The following is a 17,181-nucleotide window of genomic DNA, read 5'->3' on the forward strand; positions in this document are numbered from 1 at the left end:
AAGAAATACAGCCCGCAATGCCATATCCTCCAGTGACGATATCACAGTGAGTATGGTTCACTGTCCCAGATACACTCAAGGGTTTCTATACCACGCACCAACAATATATGAACCAAGAAATCGAGAAGGGTGACGACACCACATGTGGCCCTCATAGCATCATATAATAACGAGAGCTGGATAGAACTGAAAGCGGCCTGAGAGTAGACGAAGGCACAAAACTATAAGGAGGTAACTGAAGCAGAACAAAGCAGGCCAAAATTATTTGTCGCCCTCCAGTCAGCGTTAGAGCTTCTTCGAGAAGCACACAGTGGCCACAATGGCGGCCGCCACCGAGTAGGGGTCGCAGTTGGAGGCGGGCCTGCGGTCTTCCAGGTATCCGCAGCGGTCCTCGAAGACCTGCCGCGGTATGCGCACGCTGGCGCCCCTGTCAGCCACGCCAGAGGAGAAGTCGTCGATGCTGGACGTTTCGTGCTTTCCCGTCAGGCGGCGCTCGTTGTCACGGCCGCCTCGCGGGTCGTAAGAGCTGATGTGCAGACGGTGTTTTAGCGAGAGCTGCTCGATGGCTTGCTCGATGTGGCGCAGCCCTCCCGGCTGGCGCATCGGCAGCGTGCTGAAGTTGGTGTGCGCCCCGGCGCCGTTCCAGTCACCCATCACGGGCTTGGGGTCGAGCGTGACGCAGATGCCGAAGTCCTCGGCCACGCGGTGTAAGATGTAACGGGCCATCCACAGGTGGTCTCCGATTGAGACGCCTTCGCAGGGCCCGACCTGCATGGGAGGAACTTACTGTACATTGTCTGAGCGACATCTGGAGCGCGCGATCCGGTTAGCAACGTTGAGGCGCTATGCAAATTGATCGAAATGATATTCCCGATGTTAACCATGGTGTTTCTGTACAGCAATTTTTTTTTTATTTCTGCGTTGCTTCGCCACTCTATCAACTTTTATTCATCCATGCGAATGAAACAACTATTTCCCCGCTGGGTCCAAACTTTACAGCAAAACCCATTTTACCGTGACCACGCAGATATAATCACTCTCGTTACGAACCCGCCTTCCGTAAACTTTTGTACGTGACTCTATAGTCGCGAACGAAAGTTTACTGAATGCGGATTCGTGGAAAACAATTTATTTCTTTGTGGTCAGATGAGCTGATTTCCTGGAAATCCTGGATGCATACGGAGGCGTGCATTCTCCAGCAGCTAGAAAGAATACAAGGTGGCTGTGTAGCTTGGGAAGTGGTAAATAAATGTTTATTTTCGAAATTCGACATCCAATAAATTTTTGTCCATGTCTCTGCATGCACTCTTTCTTTGCTAGTTTGTATTTCAAGGCATGTAGAGCTACATGAAACGAATAAACACTTCATACTCTCGCTGATATTTCTACCTGGAACTGCACTCTTTAACAATTACTGACTTATATTCTTTCACTGCTTCTGATTGGTTATCTGATGGTTGAAATTGAATGAGCTTTTCACTTATGTAAGCTCCAACTCCAAAGCGTTGAACATAACATATCCTTCAAAAGAATTATTAGCCTCTTTGGGTAAAATCGAAATTGGTGCAAAGGCTTTGCATTTTCACATTTAGGGCTTTAATTTAAAATTCAAACAAGGAACCACACTCTTTAACAATTACTGACTTAATTTCTTTCACTGCTTTTGACCGCTTATCTGCTGGTTGAAATTGAATGAGCTTTTCAATTATGCAAGATCCAACTCCAAAGCGTTGAACATAACATATCCTTCAAAAGATTCATTTGCCTCTTTGGGTAAAATCGAAATTGGTGCAAAGGCTTTGCATTTTCACATTTAGGGCTTTAATTCAAAATTCAAACAAGGTTCTTATTGACACTAAACATCTCCTTGCAAGTAACATGATTAAAGCTCGCGTCTTCTGCTTTTGAACGAAGTGAACTATCTGATGCCTTTGGAGATTTGCTGTGGAGAACCTTTAATTGAAGGCGCTACGCGCGCTCTCAAAGAGAAGGCAAATCCAGAGAAAATTAATTCCGCTGCATGTCTACGTTAAAGATTGAAAGCTCTGACGCGAATCGAAGTAGTGGAATACTGTTATGAATTTTTTTTTCACTCAGCATACAGAAGATGGCACACAGGCATATCGCATGAAACGCGGAATAGAGTATGTTCAAGATGCCCTGTATGTACTTGGTTCTGAACCGCAGCCAGCGTCTTCACGAAGCAGAGAAGGCTCCTGTACTTGGTCAAACTGCAGTGACCTCACATGAGGAGTGTAAGGCCTGCCCTGTTTCCAGAGGCGTTGACATAGACTTTCACACATTCATAGGACGATCCTCCCTCCTTCCTCCCCGCCCCCCCCCAAAAAAAAATTAAATAAAAGAGCGAAACCTCCGTAGTGTACCCTCACTGCCGCACTAGGGTCGCCTTCCAGCTTGCGAAAATGGCTCATGCATCTATGCGAAGCACACCTAACCTAAACTGCGGGTACGAAGAAAGCCTTTGGTTTCTGAGGAAAGGTGGCGGGCTGTCGGGTCATGATCGGCGAGATGATTATGTTGCCCTTTGTATCAGAGACTTCCATGGCACTTACTTTTAGAAGGTTATCCTCCACATTATCTGTGCCCAGGAAATGCGTAAAAACCAAGGTATAAAATCGATTGCCTCGGCGAAAGACGATTGCTGTATTAATCACGCAGCAGAGAGCACAGCCTTCTTCTGCTTTGAGCGGCGAAACGACTTTTACACATTTTACACACGCGAGAAAGGTGGGCTCAAGGACGTCTCGCCTTCCGCACATTCAATGAAGCAGGAAAAACTAGGTGCGAACATTCCAGACCAAGACAAGGTAGGCTTATTCTTGGTCATAGAGCCGTGCAACTGCGGCAACGCCACAGACATTCCAAACCGACCTGCGGTGAGATTTTTTGCTTCTTTTTTTTGTCTTCGTAAGCTGCCGAGTTAGCGCCGACTACAGTGAAAGAACCAGAATGTCTCGCCAGGAAAGAAAATATCTAGAATCAAGTTTATTTGGAAGGCCGCGCATGCGGACGTGTTACCTGCCGGAACAGGAAGTCATGGCGGATAGAGCTTATTCTCTGTTGTTACAGTTGGCCGTGAGATCAAAGGAGATTTTGTTTACCCGCACTCATTATTTTTTGTCAGTCAAAGACTCAGTCCTGCGGTCCGGCACTGCGGCTAATAATTGAAGAGCCGGTGACCTGCCTGTGCGAAACTATCTGCGCTGTTTATGTTATGAAATTTATTTTGTCCTTTCGAGTGCTCTGCATAAGATTTAATTCATCGATGAAATTATCTGAGAAAAGCAATAATATTTCTTGAGCGAGCATTATTGGAAGCTAAATGAAAAGAGCTGAAATTCACATAATTAAGGTTTGTTATTGATCCCTAACTGTCGACTATGAAAGTATCGTTTTAACATATAGTGCCTCATTTTTCTGTTGAGCGAATTTCAAGCCGATACCAATCCCAGCGCCTGTGTTCATATTCATCGCCCTGTGTCCGCGTTAATCCTCTGTATAACGTCAAAACAACTAACCCGCAGCAGCAGCCTTGCGAAGTCAACTTCTACGCGCCTGTCTACTTATGCCCTCTCACGACGATAGATGTGTTTCTGAAAAAAACAAAAAAAAGACTTTGACAACGCTTGACTTACCGTTATGAGTACAACGAGACAAGATTAGATATTCCTGCTGCTCAAGTACTTCTTCGATCGCTTTCATAGATTCATAGACCGTGGGGAGTCCTCATACCACTACATGCGCTATGGGGCAGATGTCTCCACCGGCAGATGGCTGTTTAGCTGTTTACAAATCACAGCCACCGGTGGGGCCTATGACACTCAGGTTGCCCTTCGCTAGCTCTCGTAAGACTCATTTTTGCACAGGTAGTTCTTCGGGAGACTGTCTCTCAGCCAATAAGCTGATGCGCAGTGCACATGCCACGGTGAGTAGGTGGAAATAGCAAAGAATTTTTTCAATTAGTTTCATTATCACCTGCTATATTTGGCGGGCTTCCGGCAACTGGGTGTCCAGGTTGCCACCTGCCCATAGTGGTATTTCGACCACACGGACGGACGTCGGCTTTTCTCAAGAACGGCACCTCGAAAGCTATCGAATTAAAACCAACATCTAACCTGGAACTCCCACTGAGAAGGCATCACTTCGGCATTGCAGCCGCATATCTTGATGCCTGCGTACAGGCATGCTCTGTAGTGGGCCTCCACGACGTCTCGGCCGAAAGCGCGGTCCGGGCCGACGCCGCAGTAGTAGTGGCCCTGTGGTCCCGGGAAGCCCTGCTTGGGCCACCGGTAGGGCCGCCCGTCAAGGTCCAGTAGCGTGTACTCCTGCTCAATGCCAAACCAAGGCTTGAGCTCCTGGCATCGATCCATCACGTCCTTGCAGATGTGCCGCTTGTTCGATTCTGCGAGTATTATTGAAAACGATGCTTCAAGTTGCGCCGGAAATGAAGTATTTGGCAACATTGTGAACAAACGCTTCGTGCATTAAAAATTGTTTTCTTTGAGTCCTATATTTTCGCATCGTTGAGTCGTTCTTGTGAACTTGCTCCTTGTACTCCTCGCCTACCTGCGTGTGATTATTTTTCTTCCTTGCCCGCTCCCATATAAACGCAAGTTTAGCAGATGATCGCTTGATTTTTTTTTTTGTGATCCGTTTAAACTATCAACACTGTTCATACGACAAGTGAATATTAACGCTAAAAAAGATGCTTGGGCGAGTTGGCAATCCATAATTGTATGCAGCGCAAAAAATAGAGGGGACGTAGGAAGAACAAAAAGACTAGCAAAAAGACAGCGCTCGCCTTTTCGTTCTTACTACGTCCCAGTCCTTTTTTTTGTTCGCTGCATACAACCAGAAATTAACGCTCCGGGGCTGTGTGTGGGCCACATGGGACACCATAGTGAAGCACGTTTTGATAAATTTCATCCCCTGGATTTTTCTTTCAGTGCATTACATCAACATCCAAAGGGACGTGTGTACGTATACGCCACCGCCAAAATGCGGCAGTCGCGACGAAGATTTCATGCTGATGCTGCATTAATTTATCCCTGCGGATATCGGGCAACCACTGTACCCTCGTATTTCTCTTCTTCTGACGCCATTCTACGCTAGTTTACCGACAATATCGGTTGCAATCGATTGGACGTGATAAGTTTGCTAGCTAACTAACTATGAATATCTCCTTACTTTTTACTTTCATAAACAATTGTGCCGGTGTGGTAGTACCTAGGAAAAAAGTTGGGAAGTCTGAATAAGTTAAAAGGGAGCAATGAAAAATCACTGCTCATATCCGATGTGAAGACCGTTTAATATGAAGTGACCGTCAGAGTAAGAGTCTGCAAATCTGTCCATGGCTCTGCAAACTGCGATTAGAAGAAAGCATTTTTTTTTGTCAATTTGCGACTACAGTGCAAGACTGTGCTCAGTGTGCGGTAGAAGTTATGACAGTGAACCATTAATGAAAATATGCCGAGTACAGCTCTAGAAAGATATGTAAAAGCCATGCAACCTCTTTTTTTTTGCTTGCGTGACATGATGCTAATATTTCCTGCAGAGAATCTGACACAGTTAAGCATCATTGTTGAAAGAATAAACATGTTGTTCCTGTGCACTCGGTAGCGCCGAAGCCACTGCTACCCGTGTAAACGATAGGCATTCAATTCAGTATCAATTGCACGTGTCATCCGCGTGTGATGGCGTTGCTTGGATGAATCGGTTGATGCTAGAGAGACCCTTTTAAAATGGGCTGGGGACAGGTGACACCACGCTCAATATGTATTTTTCTTTACATTTCTCTAACCAATATCTGTCAAAATAAACAGTATGATATAGAAATTCTTCATTTTTTAATGAATATTCAGTTTATTTTTAAGCTTTAAAAATTCTTAATCTAGCCGCCGCAGTGGCTCAGTAGTGATGGCGCTCGGCTGCTGACCCGAAAGACGCGGGTTCGATCCCGGCCGCGGCGGTCGCGTTTCGATGGAGGCAAAATGACAAAGGCCCGTGTGCTGTGCAATGCCAGTGCACGTTAAAGATCCCCATATGGTCGAAATTTCTGGAGCCCTCCATTACGGCGTCCTTCATAGCCGGAGTTGCTCTGGGACATTAAAGCGGATAAAGTCATGGATACATAAATCCATCCAATGTTTAATCCAGAATATGCATTACTTCGTAGTTTTTAAGCTACCGATCTTCTAAACGTTTTTTTTTTCTAATGTCTACCGCATATTCATTCACATTGCATCTGTTACATTTAAGCCCTAAGCCCTCACGAAGAGTGACTGCCTGCGTCGACATCTGGATAGATATTCCCGGCTTCTAGTAAAATTTGTTCCATTGTTTCTAGGAATTTACCACTGAGTGCGTATACGTCATATTCTTACTTAAACTTCTTTCTGCAGTTTTGAGTTTTTAGACAGCCTGACCTCGCTTCAAAAAATAGGGCGCCGCCTCTTGAGTTACTATAAATAAATTATGATCTGATTTGCCGTTTCCATTTTTTATAGAGGTGTGGAGTTCGCTCTTTTTTAGTGAATGAATCAGGTTCTTACCTTCGGCGTATTAAGCCGGCGTTTAAAGATCTTTATTTCTCCATCGTGGTTTCCTGCATACTTGCTGGTTATTTTTCTAGTACTTCCCCGCGCCATAAGTCGAAGGTCCTTTTGCGCAAGTATTTAAATACCTTAGCTGCTTAATTGTCTCCATCAATGCCCTCGCCACATTTCATACAATAATTTACTCTCAGCTTCCCACGTTTCAAATGATGCCTATCCCATGTGTCCCTGTACTTTGCATTTGTTGTTTTGCCGTGGGCACCTTGCGCTAGCAGCTCTCTGATTTATTTCGAGTCTCAACTGGACTTCTGGTCTCTGGCTTATAACTGCATTCCCAGAAGTCAGCCAGGCACTGTTATCCCGCTCCCAAAACCTCTCAGTACTTCGTACCTGCTGCATCCCCCTGTTGCTTTATGCTGCATTATCACGACATCTCTTTGCCCTTTCTCTCTAGTTGTCTTTTCGTTCTTATCCATTTATATCTCTACTTTGTTTACCCATGCCACGATATATTCATATTCTACTAGGACATGGTTATCTCATGGCCTTGTACTGAAAGGACCTGGTCTGCGGAATCGCTTAAATAATCAAACATGTCTTATTTACGCTAAAAAAAGCCTAGAACGCCTCCTCAACCACAAATATCCACCGGAGTTCGTAAACTGTATTGGCTATCAGATAAAAGAATAATATCTGCAGCATACATTAAAAGTGGGAGCCGCTGCACTGTGAGCATTCCGCCTAATTTGTAGGAGAGAATATAACCTTTGTTGTCACCTTCTATTTTTATCATGTAGATCATGAACAGCAGCGGTGATAACAAACCTGCCTTAATCCTTTGCGTACCTCAACTGTTGTGAAATCTAAAGTCTGACGAAATCTCGTCTGGTCGGGAAGAAGATTCATGAATGAAGAAAAAGGAACGCCGACCAAAAGGTTGTTGTTTAAAACGAAGACGTTTCGGCTTCCATACGGAAGCCTTGATCACTGACGTCTCACTTTTTATTTTTCCCTTGCAACTTCAAATTGATTATATCGGTAAATTTTTGTTAAATCCCGGTATAGAACCAGCAACGCCATCTTGCGGGTGAGGCACGGCTACGTCACGCGGTAAAGAAAACACAGAGATAGGCAGTGCCATACTCTCCAAGCGGGACAAAACAAAGGGCATCAATGCTTCAGAAAAGTGATGGGTAGCCATACAAATCTGTTGTAGCATAAAAAAGAAACAATTCCTGGTTCCTTGCCGTGACCTGCACGCCCTGGTGTATACCGCCACACTTCCAACGCGCGCATGCTCCACAATTTTGCGAAATTTATTGCCCTTCTTAATATGCATATGCTAACTCAAGTGCATCTTTAAATTTAATTGTCGACACTGCGAAGGTTTTTTTTCAAGCACCGAATCCAACACTGAGCGATTGTTCGTAGTTAGGTTTGTGCTCTTTCCGCTCTCATTATTGCTGTGGCAGCGTCTTCGAAAGCCTGCGTATGATGAGCACGGATTCACGGCATAAAATTCGGCGTGTTGTCTTCTGGAGCGCTCTCATGGTGGCCATAAGAACGGCGAAAGAAATCGCCGCCTCTGTGGCTGCGTTCCAGTGGAACAGAAATGCAAAACACACCCGTCTGCTGCGCGATGCAGTGCACGTGAATGGACGACAGGTGGTCGATATTACTCTGAAGGCCTTCGATACGGCACCTGTTCCTTACTGCATTCCCTCCTTCACCCCTTCCCTTACCACGCGGTTGAGGTGTCCAACAAGAAGTGTGACAGTCCCTGCCTCTTTCATTCCTCAAACCCGCCGTGGTGGTTCAGTGGTTAGCGCATTCGGCTACTAATCCGGAGTACCCTGACGCGAACCCGAACCCGGCCGCAGCCGCCACGTTTCGATGGAGGCGAAACGCAAAAGGCGCCCGTGTGCTGTGCGATGTCAGTGCACGTTAAATATCCCCAGGTGGTAAAAATTATTCCGAATTGTCCTCCTCTACAGCACCTCTTTCTCCCTTCCTTCTCTGCGTCCCTCCTTTAGCCCTTCCCTTACGGCGCGGTTCAGGTGTCCGTCGAGATGTGAGACAGATACTGCACCTTTCATTACCTCAAAACCATCCTCCACTTTTCTTCACTCGACAACAATTTTAACGTGATAGCGTAAAAGGCGGCGTTCATTGGAAAATCCGGCGTCGACGCTGTACGTTAGCGAAAAATCACGGGCATGGTTCTGGTAGGTGGTCCCCAGAGAGCAACCTAGGAGGCAGGTGGCCCACATAGGTAACGTGACCGTCATCACAACCTTCCCACCGTGGCAGGTGGCAGTTAAATTAATGACTGGTCGCTCGGGAAGAGCAACCTGGGCCGCACAAGGCCCACCGCTGGGAGCACCTGCCATCGCAGTGCAGAGGCGCATCGCTTAACCGCAGCACCACTGCGCCAGGGGGGGTATGAGGATTCTCAGGGATCTATGAATGTAAAGAATGACCTTCTGCACATACAAAAATTATCCCATTACGCTATCGCGTCGTAAGCTTAAGGCATAGCTAATGTGTCCTCTTCAATTTTTTAAGCGAAAAGCTTCCCTACGCTAGGTAAAGCAGTCCTCGCGTAGGCCGGAGAATGACCTTGAACGACCTTCGGCCCAACCACGTTAGCTGTGTATGGCCATGTGTGGTACAGTTCTGGTGTCGAACCCTTGACCCCTGACGTTGGCCCATGACATTTAGTTCACCTTTGACCTCTGACCCTTGACTTCGTCTTGTGAACTTTAGTTTACCTTTGACCTTGATTTGACCTCTGACCTTTGACACTGGGTGACCTTTGGGCTGACCTTTGACTTTAGGAACATCCGATGGGACGATGTGAAGTCACGTGATGACATCCGATGGGGATGTCGTAAGACCATGTGATACCAAGCCATAGCCACATGATCGTGTCGGTATATATAGAAAGGCTGTCGCGAGCGTGTAGCGGAGCTGCCATGGACGAGCCTCATACGCTCAGCAGGCGTGCTCGCTTTTCTTTAATTCAAGGGTTAGCCAAATTAAGCGGCTGCCAATTTTTTTTTCCGCTCTCAGATTGCGTTTATCAGTTCTCATTCTATCGCTCAATGCGTCGTTGTTATGATTTCTAGTCTTTTTGTTGTGCTTAAACTTCCGGCCCCACACGTGACTACTGACCACATAATTCGCTTTTGAGGCGATAGCCTTTAATGGCTCATACTCGCGGTGACCGTCTATCCGTTACATCGCCACCTAGGTCACGCGGCCTTCTCATGTCACGCGATCTTAAGGCCACGTGACATTAACCACGCGTCACGTGAGGTTACTGGTCATGTGACGGACTGCGCATGCGCAGCGTGACGTCATCGCTTCCTCTGCGACGCTGGCGCCAGGTGCTCTTCTCTTCTGTCTTGAAATGAATTCAAGCGGGGCAAATTCAAATCAGTGCATTGAGTCACAAACGGTTTTCGCCTTCCCGCAGTTAAGAGATATCTAAGTGCCTCCAAAGAATTTTTTCTACTTTCTTTTTCGAGATAAGAATAAGTAGCTCTCCATATTTTCAGAGTGACGTTTGACCATACACCATCCCAATCATATTCGCCAGTTAATTTTTCTCACTCGACCGGTACCTATCCTGATTACTTGGGCTAGGTAAATGCAGCACTCTCTTATGAGTTGACGAGCGCATACTACGTGTCATATTTACAGAGAACACGATTCTCTAAGTATGACACGCTTGTTAACTCGTAAGCCAGTGTTGTATTTAGCTAGCCCAAGTAATAAGGATAGGTACCGATCAAGTGCCAAAAATTAGCTGGTGAATATGATTGGGATGGTGTGTGGTCAAACGCCACTCTGAAAAGAAAGTAGAAAAGCGATACATGTTGCCACTAGACACATTTGGGGTCGGAAGCTGAAGTGTAACAAAAAGACTAGAAATGATAAGAAGAACAACGCATCGAGTGATCGATTGAGAACTGATAAACGCAACGTGAAACTCAAAAGAAAGGTAGTGTTGATTAGAGAGAACACAGGGAGTAGAGAGAGAATCGTGTTCCCTTTAAGTATACGACCCAGATTGGACATTTACGATTTCTGCAATATTCGCCCTTCGCCCGGCGGTCTTTGTCGAATCCTGGATTGTACTTCCTAGCCGCTGCCAGTGCCTTTTGTCTAAGCATTACGCGCCTTGAACAGCGCGACGAAAAGCTCCTGACTCCACTGCAAAATATTTCGTTTGGACTGAAAAAATAAAAATGAGAGATCCCGTAAGAAGCGCCGAGCAAGCACCGCTCACCATGCGGCGTCTTGTCGTGCTTGTAGGTCTCGCAGAGCACCAGCTTGTGTGGCCCGCCTCGGAAGGGGTCTTTGAAGATGGCCACCGGACAAAGGTATACGTCCGAGTTCTCGCCGTCCGCTTGACCAGTACTCGAGCCATCGAAGTTCCAAACTGGTAGCTCTGCATTCACGATACCATTGGGGGCATCATTATCACGTTAAGAGTTGTACTTGGAATGACGCCTGTTAACGATAAAAATTATTCGTTGTTTACGCTATCGCTGCGTAAACCGTTAAACTGACCGAACGAATCCTACACAGAATGCTGTAGAGTTACTGTAGAGTTACTGCATAAGCACCTAGAGTTGGCCGTAGGTATGCCGAGTTGCCGAAAAATATCATCGAAGCTGTGCGGCAAAGCCACAAAACGAGGCAAGCTTACAGAGCATTTTACTCGGTGTAATTATATAAATGAGCAGAGTCCATGGCAAATTATTGGGAATTGGATTGCCGAAGGTAATCGCTCGATGATTTCCCCGCCCGAGTTGCGCCGCACAGTGTCTCCTGCAAACGCGAAGTGCGGCTTTGCCGCATATCTTGGATGCTTTCTGTGGTGATTCGGCGGACTTACGCGCATCTCTAGGTGCTTACGTATACAGTAACTGTAAAGAATGTTAGCGCGCAGTGCCGCTTGGTGCCTACGGTGACTTTTACTGCCCCTTATATCTATCTACCTTACATCACTATTGAGACGCCAGTACTTAGCTATATCCACAGCGCAGAGTTCGGCCCCTATAGAAACTCGTTCGCGCGTTATATTTAAATATATGACGTTGATATGACGTAGAGATCTGTGTGCACGCTCTTTGGTACACTGAGCTCTGGCGCACGCACTGTTCACACCCCTTCTTACCCTCTGCCGCAGTGTTCGCAATGTAAGCGCGGCTCCATACAAGCGCATTACCTCTCTCACCTATGCCTTCCTCCTCATCCGCACCCTCTCTCTCTTGAATACACCTGCATTTCGGCCGGAGTACAAAGAAGTTTTTGCCGCCAGCACAATTGAAACGGACCACCGCCTTGAACTACGATACTGATCCGGAGTTCCCGGCTTCGAACCCGACCGCGGCGGCTGCGTTTTTATGGAGGAAAAACGCTAAGGCGCCCGTGTGCTGTGCGATGTCAGTGCACGTTAAAGATCCCCAGGTGGTCGAAATTATTCCGGAGCCCTCCACTACGGACCTATTTCTTCCTCTCTTCTTTCACTCCCTCCTTTATCCCTTCCCTTACGGCGCGGTTCAGGTGTCCAACGATATATGAGACAGATACTGCGCCATTTCCTTTCCACCAAAAACCAATTATTATTATTATTATTAACTACGACCGACGTAACCGGATAAAACACGACATGAAATAATAGGTGCAGAATTCAACTTTCCATAAACACTTTCGTTTATATTTAAAATCAGTTTCGTGTGCACGCGCTCACTTGCACAATTTTCATTTTCGACAGAATCTATGCAACCTCCGCGAAAGCTTAGTACTGCTTTCGATAAATCGAGCAGATTAACGAAACTTACGACTGCGTCACGCTGATGACGCGCTGAATGCAGTAGTGACATGCGTGTTAGCCCACCTTCTGTTTATCGCTTAGACAAGCAACGAGAGTTTTTAAAACACAGTTAAGTTTGCACAAGTCTTCATGAGCTTTCGTTCTTTTTTTCTTTTCTTTACCTTTTCCTTTTATTTTTCTTTTGAACAGGGTATGTTGCTGGGCGAGTTCGATTGACATGCTCAACACTGAAGCGCTGGCAGACAACGGGCGAAGGGAGGACGAGACACACAGTGCGCTGAACTTAGCAACTTGCCTGACCATAATCAGTGACTCCGGGGCAGACTGTCTAAGTTCAATGGCGAACTTTGGACAGGCAAGTTGCTAAGTTCAGCGCGCTGTGTGTCCTGTCCTCCCTTCGTTTGTTGTCTGCCAGCGCTTCAGTGTTCAGAATTTTTCTTTTACTGGCTGATTTTTAGGTTATCATTGGTGTTGTGTTTTGCATCATTTGAACATTTGCGCATGCGTGTTTTTGCTTAGTGATGTGACGTTGCTTCTTTGTTCGTTTTTAATCAGTTGTAAGTGCAGCACCCGTCCTGTCCTCGCCTTTGTTTGTCCCGTCAAAATTCCGCGTTTTTTTTAGCACAATATCTGACTAACTGGCCGCTCAGTATACTCTGTTAAGCTATTCTGTCTCGCAGTTTTATGGCGCTGAAGCGGAAGCTACACTAGGTGCCAGAGAATGGGGAACTTGCGCTGAAGTTTGCGGTGCCGATTGCAGCGCCATAACACACTGCCTAACGAGAAGAGCAAGCAGTTTTGGGTAGTACTCTTAGCACTTTTTCGCGCCACCTTCAGGCGCTCATTGGCGTGAGCCTCCGCGCTCTGTCGAAGGCGCACGTGCCGTGCGTCGGCTATCTGGGCTACGCCGAGAGAAGCTAGGCAAAGAATGCTGTCAGCCAAACGCGGGTATCTAATCGCGCAGAATGTGTTCTCGAGTTTCCAGCGGCCCAAGCGGCTCACAAAACCAGTTTTGAGTCACCGAATGGAACAATGGAACCCATAGGCAGCTGCATTCTGAAAGGTGTTCGTGCATTGTAACCGTCCGTAATCGGCCGGCGTGCCTTGGTGATTGTTCGCTTGTCTGGCCTGAACGAGGCCGAGAGCCGATCTGCCAGTCTGCCGAGCTAGCCGTCGCGATGCCTGTCAAAATGCTTCTGCACGCGAGGCGGCGCTAGCTGCGAGTTCCGGCTTTAGCTCTGTGTCCTGCACCTCGTCTTCATTCGTGTTCCCTGTCCTTGCGTCACCCCTGCAGAGCTGCACTGTTCGAAATACAGACCCGGTGCAAGTTGATCGAGGGTGCATCTGTGAAGCGCCTCTGCCGGAGCATCCTCCCCTCACTCTTGTCTCCGGACACACACACACCGGTAAATATGCACCTTCCATCTACAAGCCTACACCCGGCACCCGCCTAACCACACACCAACCTCCATCTTCCAGATGCGTCCGCCCATCAGAACAGCGCGCAGCATGCGGAACAAAAAAGTAGCGACAAAATCAAATTCGAAGACGCAATGGGAAAGCGGTGAATATAAGACCGAAACATGCAGCCGATACTGCTAACCCACATTCGTCGGATCACATTGTATGATCTGTTCTTTTTTTTTTCACATGTCGCAGGCTTAAGTTAATAACCCTGCAGAAAAAAAGAACAAAAAGCTGCCATCGTATAAAACGAGTGACACTCTCTAGAAACCAAGGTTTATTCCCATGTGGCGACAAATTACCCCATCTTATTGAGAACAAAGATATTCATTTAACATTGATTACTGTCGTTATTTGAGCACATTCAGTAGAGGAGTCAAACTGGGATATATAAAAAAATTTAATAGGCGCACACCGAGAGCACACCTTATCCCCTTTTTATGAAATTCATAAACCAGCAGAAAGAAAAACGTTCTAGACATTTATCATTCAGTAGCACTAATTTTTTTTTAAATCACAGATGTTTGACTTTTGCATAATAAACTAAATAGCGGCACCAGATATAACCGCTGGTTTCAACCAAGCAATATTCAACTTCGACGCGAAGTTCTCACTTATTCATGCGGCCTCTGAGACCCTTTTCAAGATGCTTGCATTGACGCCTCCGCTGGATGTCCAAGTAATGTTATAAACTATCAGGTAATAACGCTAGTTTTCATCGTTTAGTAGTACGCAAATGGAGAGTGCCATTATGGCCATCTAAACGTCATTTGTTGTAAGCCCCACCAAGTGTGTCACATGCTACAGCTGTACAAAACTTAAAAGATCAGAAACAGGAACGCAGCTTTAGCTTATGCGATTCCGGGCGCAGTACTGAAGCCTGTCCACAGAGTACGAAACTGCTCTGCCCGATGTGGGGCCAGAACCACCTTACTTTGTATGCGGCGGCAGCGTCAAGCGCCGTGAACTCAAAATAAAAAGACATAAACAACAAGCAAGGATCGCATAAGATAGTAAACAGCTACAAAACGTCCCGCGGGTCATCTGCGCGTCTCCTAAGATTCCTGCAGTAGCGTGTAGCTGCAAAATTGGTATTGTGGTGATAACTAGTAGCCGTAAAACGAGGAGCCGTGTTATGTGCTGTGAACTCCGTAGAACCAGGAGAAGTACAGTTGAAGGATTCTTCTACTGAGGCATTCATTAGCTTAATGTCACTGCTCGGTTAAGTTTAATAGATGAGCTATGTAGCCGCCACCACCTTTCGTTGCAGGAGATGAGCAGTAAAGGGAGGGGTATCACAACGAATATGAAAAAAATATTAATTAGAAATTACGTCCCCGGACAGATGGAAACATTATTTGATATTCATCGTAAATAGTGTATATATGACCACTCCCTATGTCCTTTCTTGCTGTCCCCTCACCTCTTTCATTTCACTGCTTCATACTGTCTGCTATCCTTTATTTCCGCTGCCCCAGCTCAGGCGCCGCCGCCACAGTGATGGCAGATGCTGGGATTAGCAAAACTCTTTTAAGTTCCATTTTTTATTATTTTTAAAATAAACACTTCCTGCTACTACTACATTCAACCATGCGTTTTTTACATCTGCAGTTGCCAGAGAGCTACGCGGTTATTATTATTACAAGAACTCATTCCTACCAGTTCGCCGAACATATGTTTAAGTAGGAGCCTTTTGTTACTGCTGCTGAGTGCCTCTTGTTTTGTATTTATTGCAACAGGTGTTGCAGGAGACCAAACGCTTGCCTATGAGCGCTAAAATTCGCGTAAGTTATTTCTATTTTGATGGACATCAGACAAGAGTTTATAATGTGCTGTATTGCTGCGCCTAATCTGAACTTCCGTCTTGTTCAAAGGCGGAAGAAAACAGTAGATTGTGCTGGTGGAGAAAGTAAAGGGACCGGCTAACACTGGTGCTCATTACGAGATAATTTCGTACGCGCTCTATACGCTCACCACTTGACCACTGGGCGAGGCAGATACCTTTCGGGTCGCTGGGTTCGTGGTCTAGAGTGCGGGTCTTGCAGCGAAGAGTCTCCCCAGTTGCGTCGATCCAGACGTAGGTGCACTGGACGCAGCTCTTGTCCAAGGGCAGCGCCAGGTAAGCGGACAGCGTGGTTCGGTTACTCGCCGGATTCAACAATGAGAAAGGCATGTTCTGTCGCAGGTAATGAATAATGCGCTCAAATGATAGTAAATTGCTTTATTAGGGCCATCGATGAATGGGCTGATTGACTGACTGGTTAATTGATTTATTGATTTAGCGCCTGACTGAATGATTAGTAAACTATTTGACAATTTATACTGATTGACTTACATGTTGAAGCAAACAGCATAAGCACCAATCTTGGACAGAGTGCGGCGCATTCGGAGAGCCGATGCCACGCACGGCATATGCGACCGTTCAACCACGGGTGCAGTAGCAGAACGGCTACGTCGGTGATTCACTCTGGCTGTAACTTTCTGTCCTCACTTCAGTTAGCACGTTCCCATTCCGTCGCTTATTTCATAACGCAGTTAGTTTTATCCTAAAAAAAAAGTCGCGAACTGAAGCTACTGCCGGTTGAAAGAACTTGATCAAGCTAAAAGCTGTGGCTAGTATATGAGCTTACCAGCGCAGTAACCATGGCTCAACGCATGGCTTATTAAATTCAAGCTATTCTTCTGCGCGAGCTTAAGTAAAATTTATTGATTTAGAGGAGCTATAAATTAAAAGGGCAATAATTCAACCTTAAACTAGCGGACACACTAGCCGGCAGCGATACCGATCACTGTGGCCCCCTTTAGCATTTGCAAGTGGACATGTTTCAACTGTAATCTGCATTTATTTGGGAACAATCGTGGCAGCGTATTGGTACAAATTTTCCTTGAAGACATCCCGACATTTTTTGAGAGCCTGCTTGCTGTAAAAAGTAAACTGCGTCGGGATACTCAGGGTAACCACTGCCCCTACGTTTTGTCTATGTGACTTCTCTGGCTGCTTTTTTATTCTTAGTATTTCAGTCGTTTTCAGCTCGTAGTGCCTTCTCGAAATACAAGTGAGATGACTGCAGAACAAAAATCAATAGGCGCCCGTCATAAACACAAGCAGTACTTACAACTAGAGGAGGACCAACACGTTCCGGTAGAAATCGCCGCTGTGGGACCAATTTCGCAGTTGGGTGCCGATTCTGTGGGCGTAGAGGAGCAAACGTGCTTCCGGTTCAACGGTAAATAAAAGTCAGTGCACAGGTGCCACTGCGCCGCCCTTTTCAGCACCTGTGTCGCAATTGCTCC

The 17,181-nt window shown here is 46.3% G+C and overlaps 1 protein-coding gene across 1 annotated transcript; it reads right to left on the minus strand.

The window, feature by feature from the left end:
* Positions 1-241: 241 nt before the first annotated feature.
* Positions 242-17,161, minus strand: LOC144093894 (glutamine synthetase 2 cytoplasmic-like). Its single transcript, XM_077627641.1, has 5 exons — positions 17,004-17,161; positions 15,889-16,063; positions 10,870-11,031; positions 4,137-4,423; positions 242-768 (listed from the first exon to the last, which is right to left on the minus strand). The coding sequence occupies exons 2-5, from the start codon at positions 16,058-16,060 to the stop codon at positions 286-288; spliced, it is 1,104 nt and encodes a 367-aa protein (XP_077483767.1). The 5' UTR covers positions 16,061-16,063; positions 17,004-17,161; the 3' UTR covers positions 242-285.
* Positions 17,162-17,181: the final 20 nt, after the last annotated feature.

The sequence above is a fragment of the Amblyomma americanum genome, chromosome 6 (genome assembly GCF_052857255.1).
Source record: "Amblyomma americanum isolate KBUSLIRL-KWMA chromosome 6, ASM5285725v1, whole genome shotgun sequence".
Lineage (NCBI taxonomy): Eukaryota > Metazoa > Arthropoda > Arachnida > Ixodida > Ixodidae > Amblyomma > Amblyomma americanum.

Coding starts and splice junctions, on each gene's coding strand:
- LOC144093894 (XM_077627641.1), bottom strand. CDS start 16,060: ATGCCTTTCTCATTGTTGAATCCGGCGAGTAACCGAACCACGCTGTCC. Junction 4,424..10,869: donor GCACGACAAGACGCCGCATG/GTGAGCGGTGCT, acceptor TAATACTCGCAG/AATCGAACAAGCGGCACATC. Junction 769..4,136: donor CTTCTCAGTGGGAGTTCCAG/GTTAGATGTTGG, acceptor CCTCCCATGCAG/GTCGGGCCCTGCGAAGGCGT.